Source organism: Agrilus planipennis, unplaced genomic scaffold (genome assembly GCF_000699045.2).
Source record: "Agrilus planipennis isolate EAB-ADULT unplaced genomic scaffold, Apla_2.0 scaffold15, whole genome shotgun sequence".
NCBI lineage: Eukaryota > Metazoa > Arthropoda > Insecta > Coleoptera > Buprestidae > Agrilus > Agrilus planipennis.
In genome coordinates, this window is record NW_020438871.1 from 786465 (window position 1) to 797888 (window position 11424).

The window sequence follows — 11424 nt, forward strand, 5'->3', positions numbered from 1 at the left end:
GAAACAATTAATTTAATGCAACAGCGACTGCAGCAACGAAACACTGTCGGATTTTAGAGCCGTGAAGATCGTTTTAATCAATTCTAAAAAAATCGTAAATTTATTATTACAGGAATGGTCGATTTGTGGACAAAAAGTTTACGCGGTTGTCAATGCCCTTTTAACACCACGTCAAACGATTGTGCGTGTTGTGAGAAAAATGGGGGATGTCACTGTGGAAGTGCTGTTCCAACTCGATGCTCTCAGTGTGGTCTACAACAATATTGTGGAGGAAGTAAGCTATATATATATATAAAATATTTTATTTTTGAAATTCACATTTTTGCGCGTTAAGAGTAAAATTTAAAAATGCAACGGAAATGAAAATAGGGGTAGAAGATTGCGTAACAGTTATGAAAGAGTAAATAACCGGCAAAGTACAGGTACATGATTGTAGGACTGACTTATATAAGTTTAAAAAATAATAGTGACTTTTTTAAGTAATTGATCTATCTCATCGTCCGCTATTTTTAATTTTGGAAAAATAATATGTATTTTATATTAACATTTTAATAAAAATTTTCGTAGTTTGATAATAAAGAAACTGGTTTTTCACGAAGTGGAAAACAGATATTGAGTTTTTTAAGTCAATGCAATATTGGTGTTAAAAGAACATTTATTAAAAAAACTACAGCCGAAGTTTCGCCCACGTTGTTGGTTTTCTTAGGCTTCAATGTAAGATAGAAATTAATATTTTAATGAATAGGCCACATAAAGATCAATGTGACTCATTCTTTTTATTTAATACAAACTACGGGAATAATGATCAATAGGAAGATGGATATCCTTAAAATCGTAGCATTTTCATTGTTCTTTGTTTCAAGGAGAAAGAACGATTTTATATGATATATTTTGAGTAATTTTCACTTTAACCCTATCTTTGCCGATTAATATTCAGGACGCATGTTTCGCTGATTGAGAAATATCCTTTATTACTTCTATACGTTATCCTTTTATACGAAGTGTGAATATATCAAATTAAATGAAGCAGCAATGCTCTAAAGGAGGACAAAAGTGCTGTTAAAAAGAGCACCTACTGTTAGGAGCATATACATATATAACGATTTTTCAAATGTAGACAAACACCGCTATAATTCATTTGTTAATGTGCCATGCAACAACAAAAAGCAATGATAAACAGGTCTACAGTAATGGACAAATAGGGTATTTTCAGTGTGCAATGTCACCATTCAAAGTTCGGATATACAGAAGCGGTCTAGGAAGTCATTCGGCCAAATAAAGCCGATACCATTGGACGGCCCCGGGGTTTGTATATTCACATTGATCCCTACACCTCACCAGAGGGTTGAAATACAACTCTACCGGTTCAGGAACATCGGATACTTCAATGGAACCAGGTTAGCCTTTATCCTAATTATGTCGAGTGCAAGCGCCAACTAATTATCACCTACTGTCCCTAATAAATTAAATCTAAACAGGGTGTTTAATGGTATTTCACTTAAACTAATTTTTGTCAAATATATTTCCAAATGATTACACTTCTTTGGATGGTATGGGTCAGCGGTCACGTCCTTAATAGGACAGCGAGTGGTTCTGGCCCCGGCGGCCACTGCTGTTTACTGATTGGGGCAAGTTCACACCCTAACCACTAGAGGAAGCATTGCTGTATTATTATCTTATTTAAATACGTAATCGTAAAACGTGTAATCTAATCTAATCATTAACGAAATTCCGCAATACCTTGAACTTTTTCCAAGTTTCTTTGGCCATTAAACACTTTGTTTAATTACCTGATTAAAAATTAGTATATTTGTTTTGAATTTTTCTAGTTGTGTAGGGGGCTATATACAGTTAATAGGTGGAATTGATAGCGTTAATGAAACTGACGAAAAGAGATTTGATCAATTTTGTGATCGGGATGAAAGGTTTCGACCTCCCCTGGTTTTGTTCGCTGATGGAGGCCGAGCACATCTTATATTTCGGTAAAGAAATATAAAAATAAACGATATTACAAGCCAAAAATATTGAGAAATACATACACGCATTTCTTTTGTTTTAATTGAAAGAAAGGCATTAAGTTGTTTACTAGAGTCAGTGCTGTCTCGAATTAAAGACATATTTGTGCAAGAAAGTAAACAAGAGTGTTCAAAAAAGTATTTCTTTGTTGGCTTGTTATAGAATCCCAAAAATAAAAAAGTAGACAAAGAAAATATGACAGTCTGCTAATTCTGTTACTTAGTATTACAGAAAAATTCAGAACTCCATCGGACTTCTTCGCTTTCTTTAGTTTCACGTCAATTAATGATAAAAGTGTTGGATTTCAACCAAAAGGTGGAATGAAATTACAAACGTCAAGTAAGCGACAGCGATTAAATAACTGACATGTAATTGTCGAATAATTAAATAACATTTTAGATTGCGACTGGTTATATGAAGACGCTAATTGTAAGTCTGGTTGTACTTTAGCTAGTCCAAACTACCCTGGTCCTTACCCTTCCTTCGTTAACTGTACTTACACTATAAGCACGTCAAGTGAAAATGTTTGGATCCGAGTGTCATTTTATATTTCTACCCCCGATAAGTAAGTCTTCACAAAAATCTAACAGGTAGTATCTAATTAGGGCTAAAAAAATTATCAAATCAATCGAAATTAAACTGATTACGTTTCGATTATTTTGAGTATGAATAATAATATAATTAATAATTGATTAAATAATCGAAATAATTTTCGATAATCGATTACCAGACATTAATTATTCGCAGCATATTCATTTTTATTAAATGTAATATAAAAATTCTTATATGGGCACTCCTACATCTTTTATGAAATGTACTGTACAACACTACCAAAAAATATTGCTTCTATGGGGTTTATTTTATTCAAAATGAAGCCATCACACGAAAGTTATCAGTGATAAATNTTATCAAATCAATCGAAATTAAACTGATTACGTTTCGATTATTTTGAGTATGAATAATAATATAATTAATAATTGATTAAATAATCGAAATAATTTTCGATAATCGATTACTACTAATAACAATAGCAATTTCATTATTGTTTTTAGACAATGCCTCACAGATAATATCTCCATTTATCAGGGATTTTCCGATATACCGGTGGAGGTTCTTTGTGGATACAAGAGACAAGTGTTCAACTTCTATGGTCCAAAAATTAGAGTAGAATTTCGGTAACATTATTATTATTACTTATACGTTTTCCCAATTTAGTTTTCAAGGGAGGGCACCTAGATTTTAGTTAATTTGCAATTTTCAATTAAAGATGTGTTTTATTTTCTTTTATTTGTCTGACGATTCCTATCCGATTTCCTTGTCTAAAGTTTTCGTCAATTATTTCAAATTCTACTCGAATGAGTTTTAATGAATTAAAGGCTAATGATGTTTTAAAAAATTTAAGAAATAAACTTCAGCCGATCGTCTAATTGTATCGTCGTCAATTGGAGATGTAATTACATATACAACTCCAATGAAATTGCATTTGATCGACGTATTAGTTATGTGTAACGGCTTTCGTTCCAATTTTCGACTAGTGTTGTATCTGTATCAAGTCTATAGATATTTGCAAATAAATAACCGTATGACAGACATCAAATAATTGACTACTTGGTAAACCTGTTAATCGAATAATCGACTAATCGTAAGAGGTCGAATTGTTTACTGGCTGTTTATTCGCATATATCCACTTTGTGCAATTGGTCAGTAAATACACGCAAGCAAATGCGTTGTTTAATGTCTCTATACATATAGGTAAATTCGTTTACAAGCGACTAGCCTAATTAAACAGATTACACCCCCATTTACAAGATATGAACCGCCGGCTATTATCAAAGCATCGATGCAGTAACATGCTTTATATTAAAATGTTGCGGGAATTACAACTGCTCGTTAAATTTTAGTGCGCCGAACTACCTTTTAAAAACTTAACGGTAGTAGACGTGACGTGTTGAAACTCCATTATAATTTTAAGAAAAATTCAAAGTGCTTTTTTCTTAAATTATTGCGAAATGGTTTGCTAAAAGTATTTAAATACAAAATGCAAATGCTTCTTCAAATGTAAAGTACAAAATAATTTTTGTTTTCCTTGTGTTTTAAATGCTAAATGCAAAATACGTATTTTAAAAATACTTTAGGTAATATTTAATTTAATTTAATTAATAACAGTTCTTATACATGCTTCCTTATATGCATTTGGAACCCTTTATAATTTGAAAAAAGACATGACACTGATGCCAAAATGGTATTGTAAAGAATTTCATTGATGTAAAACAAACACATTTTTATATCAAAAAAATATTTACAACCCCATTTAGGTTCTGATGTTTTACACATCGTAATGAGACAAATAAGTTTACTTAGCTATAGGCTTATCTAATAACTAATTATTTTAAGACTTTGAATAGAATTAGACTTAGAATTTGACGTTGTTTTCCGGGCATCTTTTGCAAATTGAAAATACGTTTGGATAAGTATTTTACATAAAATACAAAATGCTTTTTATCAAAATAGTATTCAAATGCAAAACAGAAATAAGTATTTTGTATTTGCTGTAAGTAGGAAGATTATTTTTCAATTTCTACCTATTTTGATTTTGAAGTCTATGGTTGTATAAGAGATGCCGACGTTTCCTTACGTGTCATATGAAACATCCAGAAACAGGTCCTGAAAATTCAGAAAATGAATAGTTGTTCTCTTAGCAATTGAGGATGCCCTGAGAAAATGAAGAATGGGACATTCAATTTTGGAAAAAGCACTATTTGAGTCGCATATACCTTTTATTTGAAAGCATCTAGATTTTAATTCTCCTTAGGGATAATTGCAAAAGTTGGTTACCTAATAATAATTATTGTTTTTAGATCAGGCAGAAAAATACCTCCATTCAATTTTTATAGAGGTTTTAAAGCAAAATTATCTTTTTATGAGAAAGATGCCTCGGTAACGTTGCCTATAACCAGTCCGAGTGTTAGTCTATATAAACCCTCCACTTCTACGCTTCAAAGCACAAGTACGAATAATATATATATATATATTACCAAAATTTCTTTTAATTAATAAACTTTTAATTCAAGTGCCTTACACAACTTCACTACCTGAAGATTTCTTACCATGTGAAATTTTGATATCTGGTAATAATACCAGATCTGGTCACTTTGATACACGCGAACTCGATTGGCACTCTTTATGCCGATGGACTTTCAAAGGACATCCTACTGATGTTGTACATATCTCTCTGTTCAATTATCGTCTCAGGTAAAACCGTTTTCTCTAGTCANTTTAATAGTGTTTAAATACAAAATGCAAATACTTTTTTACTTTTTTGATTTGTCATTTCAAATGTAAAAGAGAAAATAGATTTCTCTGTCGTATTTTAAATGCTAAATGCAAAATACGTATTTTAAAAATACTTTAGGTAATATTTAATTTAATTTAATTAATAACAGTTCTTATACATGCTTCCTTATATGCATTTGGAACCCTTTATAATTTGAAAAAAGACATGACACTGATGCCAAAATGGTATTGTAAAGAATTTCATTGATGTAAAACAAACACATTTTTATATCAAAAAAATATTTACAACCCCATTTAGGTTCTGATGTTTTACACATCGTAATGAGACAAATAAGTTTACTTAGCTATAGGCTTATCTAATAACTAATTATTTTAAGACTTTGAATAGAATTAGACTTAGAATTTGACGTTGTTTTCCGGGCATCTTTTGCAAATTGAAAATACGTTTGGATAAGTATTTTACATAAAATACAAAATGCTTTTTATCAAAATAGTATTCAAATGCAAAACAGAAATAAGTATTTTGTATTTGCTGTAAGTAGGAAGATTATTTTTCAATTTCTACCTATTTTGATTTTGAAGTCTATGGTTGTATAAGAGATGCCGACGTTTCCTTACGTGTCATATGAAACATCCAGAAACAGGTCCTGAAAATTCAGAAAATGAATAGTTGTTCTCTTAGCAATTGAGGATGCCCTGAGAAAATGAAGAATGGGACATTCAATTTTGGAAAAAGCACTATTTGAGTCGCATATACCTTTTATTTGAAAGCATCTAGATTTTAATTCTCCTTAGGGATAATTGCAAAAGTTGGTTACCTAATAATAATTATTGTTTTTAGATCAGGCAGAAAAATACCTCCATTCAATTTTTATAGAGGTTTTAAAGCAAAATTATCTTTTTATGAGAAAGATGCCTCGGTAACGTTGCCTATAACCAGTCCGAGTGTTAGTCTATATAAACCCTCCACTTCTACGCTTCAAAGCACAAGTACGAATAATATATATATATATATTACCAAAATTTCTTTTAATTAATAAACTTTTAATTCAAGTGCCTTACACAACTTCACTACCTGAAGATTTCTTACCATGTGAAATTTTGATATCTGGTAATAATACCAGATCTGGTCACTTTGATACACGCGAACTCGATTGGCACTCTTTATGCCGATGGACTTTCAAAGGACATCCTACTGATGTTGTACATATCTCTCTGTTCAATTATCGTCTCAGGTAAAACCGTTTTCTCTAGTCATTTGACTTATCTTTCAGAGTCCCATACGTCATTTAAATTTGCCCTTCTTTTACTCTAACACACGCTTATAAATTATAAACAATTAAATTATCCTAAAAATAATCAAAAGTTCAATGTATTCATTGAATTTCGTAGAGCGCCTTCCTGTAAATCTGTAATAGAAGTTTTCAATGGTTATATGGAAGATTCGAAAAGGCCTATGGATAGGATTTGTAGTCCAGAGACTAGTCAAAGTACTTCGCCATCAACCAGTCAAAGATCTTATCTATCTAAAGGAAACATCATGGTGATCATAATGCGAAGACCTACAGCCCCCCAATCCACCGACGAAGCTGAATTCATAAGTCTTCGATATTTCTTCCATGATGGTTATTATAATTTTTGATGTATTGGAATATTTGAAATGAAAAATAATTTTTAGAACAAATAAGCGGAACTATGCAACCCGAAAGTTTATGCGATGTTGTTTATTATGGATCAAAAAGTCCTTTGGCTGGAATGATGGAGAACCCAACGTCCAAATATTTTTTCGTAGTGGGAAGATTGATATGCAAACAAGTGTTCAAACCGTCAGCGAATCAAAGTGTCGAATTAACCATTTTAGGAATGGAAAATGTTTCTAAAAAAGCTCAGTGTATGACAGAGTGCGGCGATATCACCGGCTGTCTATGTGTTCCACAAAGTAGTTTAGATGAAGTAGATCACTTACTAATAGTTGATGAAAATGGCCTTAATGTTGGATGTGTTTGTGGCCAGTTCGAGAAGGACTGGTTCCCTATTAGTGTCTATTCTTGGAAAACACTTACAATTATTTATTCTATCGCCGATTATAAAGGAAAAGATAAAGGATTTACTTTTTCTGCGTCATATTCATTCAATCAGGATACCTCTTGCGGAGAAAAATTTTACACGTTACATTCAGGTCAGTATTGAACCAAAATTGTGATTTCAGCCTTCAATGACGAACAGTACTCCAGTGGCGTACCGTGAGAGGAGGGGGCCATGGCTCTAACCTAACACCTTACGTAAATTTAAGCTTCGCCCCGGGTGGCAGAAATTCACGCTACGCCACTGCAGTACTCACTGTATTTGATTTCTCTATAAAAGTTTTCAGGAATTTTTGGACCAAGAATTTGTACGTGCATGTTTTTGTTTTCTAGGAGAAATTACACCCAAAAACATTTCTAAATTGCACTTCAACCAATACTTTTATCTTAGTTGTGGATGGATTCTTCATTCCAATGTAGATCGCCAGCTAGATATAGAAATAAGTTCCAGTCACAATCGTATGTGTTCGTCAATATTAAGATACATTAATGCGAATAGATGATTTTTTTTTAAGGGCCATGCAGCTCATGGAATATTAGTATATGCGAATATAAGGCTGACGCCAAGGATTATTGTGGTAAACTTCTAGACACCTATTGTTCTAGAAATTTGAGCGACAAAGTTTACAATTTGCAATGGAAAATAAACGCGGTAGTTATAAGGTTTGTATAACAATAAACATTAATTATTTACGTGAAAGTCGAAATTTTTGGCATTATAAGAAAGATAAGTAGAATTCCAAACCGTTATAATATACAGGGTGTTCCATTTAAATAACGAAGTTAGTGTCAACTTCTGGTATAACCGAAAGTGTTACATGTATGTCGTTATTTTAATTGAGGAGAGCATACCCAATAACACTATAACCTAAATTTTCAAAATTCGAATCGAAGTAGTTTCCGAAATATTCTAATGGGCGGTCACCGTGAGACACCCTGTATATGCCGTTAAGGTAGGTATGTATTATATTCGGATTGAATTCGAGACTGTGGTCCAGGATTGGCCCAGTCCTTCAACAGTATCAGCTCAAAAGCAGCTAAAAGAAGGAATGTGAATGTCGTCGATCAACAACTCTCTACGTCGATTGACCGTAGGAATTCCAATCGTGTACCACAGCCATCGAACCTGTATATTGAATCCTCTTCGACTAATTATTTACAATTAAGAGTAATTACTTTTTGATTGTCTTTCATTTTTAATTGAAGGTTGCGCTCGTTTAGTAGAAAAATGCCGGAATTCCGGGTGAAGTGGAAAGCTCAAGTGAACCATTGGAACATAAAGTATGGGTCCACAACCCCCACTCACAACTCGTCAACGAAACCCCATTTCTGGTCAATTACAGGCCTACTATTTGTAGTGTTCTTATATTTTTATTTGTAAAAAAAGAAAAATTAATAATGTACACAATAAATATCAACAGATCTGATGTTAAATTCGTTGTTAACTGTTGTATCGGTGGAAAAAAATGTTGTCGACACTACATTTGTATGATACCAAGGCTTATGGTACAATAGGCTGAAATGAAAATGATACATGTTCTTCTGTGCGATCTAAATAAGGGGCTGCCGATAAACTATATACCTATGGACCCCTCCCCAGAACAACACGGTTTTCTTAATATTTTCAAAATAAAATTTCCATAGAATTTTATTTTAGATAACAGCAAATGTTGGACGTTGATTAGAAGTTTCACTTCATTTAACAAAAAAAAAACACTTAGGCATCAACTCCCTCCCGCATATGGTTCACAATAGCCTTTTACTCAACCCCCCTCCCTTACAAAGCTATATTTGTTTATGGACACCCCCAAGTAAACTGTCAAGGTATAACAGATACAAAGGAAAATGTGATTTTTCTTTACTTGATTTGAGAAAATTAAATGTTTTTTTTTGGTTTCATTTGTATAAATGTAGTGTCAACAGGTGCACTCCATTTGTTGTATCTAACACACAATCTTTAGGTTTTTCTAGGTACACCGGTGTTAAAAAATCTATATGTATTTTATTTAAAGTACACCTTAGTTATGGATTGCAAAATATTTGACGAATATTTTTCCTGAGATATGCTCAAAGTTGTAATCTTGCTAGTCCTGTAAATCTAGCACCTAATTGTCAATGACGATTGGTACTTGTTCTTAGAGGCAATGCTTATAAAATGTGTTTTATCTGTGATAATAAAATTATTTAAAGAATACCGGCTTATTATTGACAGTGGCAGCAAGGGTGATTAAAAAAAAAACAAACAAAATAATTTACTGTTAATACGTTCTTTTTTAAAAATCATGGCAATAATTATAATATTTGTTATTGTTATTACATAACACTTAATTAGTAAAATTATTAGGTATTAAAAATTAAAACATCTATCTATAAAGTTCATGCAGTTTCTGCAAATATGGAGTGAATTCTTTAAATATCTAAAACACGAATAATATTATTTTACCAAATGAACGAAAAAAATATTACGAATTTACTCACACTTTCGCCTAGGCAATCTTTTGGGAAAATGTCGTTTAAGCAAGGATCAGTTTGTCGTTGTTTGGTTTCCTGCCTAAATCGATAAATTAATTTCAAGGACGAGTACGGTGTCACAGGATAATTGTTGTATTTTGTCGAAATTACAGGCGTGGGAGCATTTGAAGGGTGTCGCAATATGTACGCTGTGTATGCATCTTTAGATGATCCTAAATCTCCCTTTGTAAATACCGATCTATTATCAACATATGATAACTAAAATAATAATTTTATATTTTCTAACTGTGCATAATTATATGTATATTTTTGGCTTTAACTTAACCTACCCGAAGGACATCGGGATTTTTCACTTTAGTATCATATTTAAATACGTTTCGAGATGGTTCTAAGACAAACCCATTGAAGATAACCCCATTTTGGTTCAAAACGTTTAGAGATATTCTATCGGGCCGGTAAGCGAATTCTGGAATTTTACCACCAAGATCGGGGAGCACATTTTCTCGAAACAATTGCCTCTTTTGCTAAAAGACATATAAATTATTTTATCACATCAATATCTTGTGTGTGACTACATCAATAAAAAAGTAAATTAAATCACGTGCTGGTAAAAGTGAATGTAAAATTTGGCGTGTTGTATGCAAATAACGTCATCTCCTTTTACTCTTATTACATCTCGCCTTTTTAAGTCTTCACAAATTACACTTCCTCGGAATTGTTTGCTAACCCGTTTTCTCATTTAGATCACCAATAAGATAAATATTTACTTTGAATATGTAACCGTATAATGTGTATCTCTAGGACAAAACACTTTTGGATTTGTTTACACAAAGGCATCACTGTAATAACCTAAAATAAATGTACAAGACGTTTTTGACTTACGTACATATGTACAAAAAATAAAATAAATGGCACCATTTAAAAAAAGGCAATTAATCAATTAAAGAACGATAATTTTGCAAAAAGTGAAAATTTTTTATGAGAATTGTTCAGTTTTACCAGCAAAACTTTTACGCATGTATGATGTTTAATTTCTTTACTTACTTTTCTATGTTTAGGTAAAAATTCCGCTGCTGTTAGAACTATTATCAAACCACTTATCACAAAAAGGTATGCGCTCGTTCGTGACATAGTTCGATTTGCAGGTATTTAACTATTATTTAACATCGTGCAAGATTCTTTTACATTTTACCACGCCTGCTAACTGGTACATTCTAACGGAGAAGATGTTAAACTTTCTATTATCTGTACATTACCTGTGCAGCAAATGCGCTTTATACACGATGCGCTAAATTGGAGAATGCCTTTTACTATCTTTACCTCTCCCTAACATCACAAACTATTTTCCTTGAACTTACAAACAATAATGAAGGTAATAACAGAGGATTAAATAATAATTAAAAGTATTAATTGTGGAAATCGCTGCATTTTAAAACTTCGAAAAGTAGCGTCAAGAAATCTATTAATTACAATTACCGCTAATGTTTAGCTACTTTTTCAGGGAAAGAACGCAATCAAAATATTTATTGAATAAAATAAAAGATTACATTTATCGCGC

At 32.1% G+C, this 11424-nt stretch overlaps 2 protein-coding genes across 2 annotated transcripts in view; one reads left to right on the forward strand and one right to left on the reverse strand.

Annotated features, from left to right (window-relative positions):
* The window catches only part of LOC108735205, a 69934-nt gene extending 60410 nt beyond the window's left edge, over window positions 1-9524 (forward strand). The window contains exons 4-15 of the mRNA XM_025978169.1: window positions 1214-1397; window positions 1830-1982; window positions 2240-2355; window positions 2416-2581; window positions 3069-3191; window positions 4875-5023; window positions 5088-5268; window positions 6703-6935; window positions 6989-7489; window positions 7728-7853; window positions 7910-8057; window positions 8601-9524. Coding sequence (XP_025833954.1) covers window positions 1214-1397; window positions 1830-1982; window positions 2240-2355; window positions 2416-2581; window positions 3069-3191; window positions 4875-5023; window positions 5088-5268; window positions 6703-6935; window positions 6989-7489; window positions 7728-7853; window positions 7910-8057; window positions 8601-8775 — 2255 coding nt within the window. The 3' untranslated portion in view covers window positions 8776-9524. The remainder of the gene's footprint in view (window positions 1-1213; window positions 1398-1829; window positions 1983-2239; window positions 2356-2415; window positions 2582-3068; window positions 3192-4874; window positions 5024-5087; window positions 5269-6702; window positions 6936-6988; window positions 7490-7727; window positions 7854-7909; window positions 8058-8600) is intronic.
* A 195-nt stretch (window positions 9525-9719) lies between these two features.
* On the reverse strand, window positions 9720-11001 carry LOC108735249. Its single transcript, XM_018467120.1, has 4 exons — window positions 10911-11001; window positions 10196-10390; window positions 9873-10124; window positions 9720-9811 (listed from the first exon to the last, which is right to left on the reverse strand). The coding sequence occupies exons 1-4, from the start codon at window positions 10995-10997 to the stop codon at window positions 9758-9760; spliced, it is 588 nt and encodes a 195-aa protein (XP_018322622.1). The 5' UTR covers window positions 10998-11001; the 3' UTR covers window positions 9720-9757.
* Between the last annotated feature and the right edge of the window lie 423 nt (window positions 11002-11424).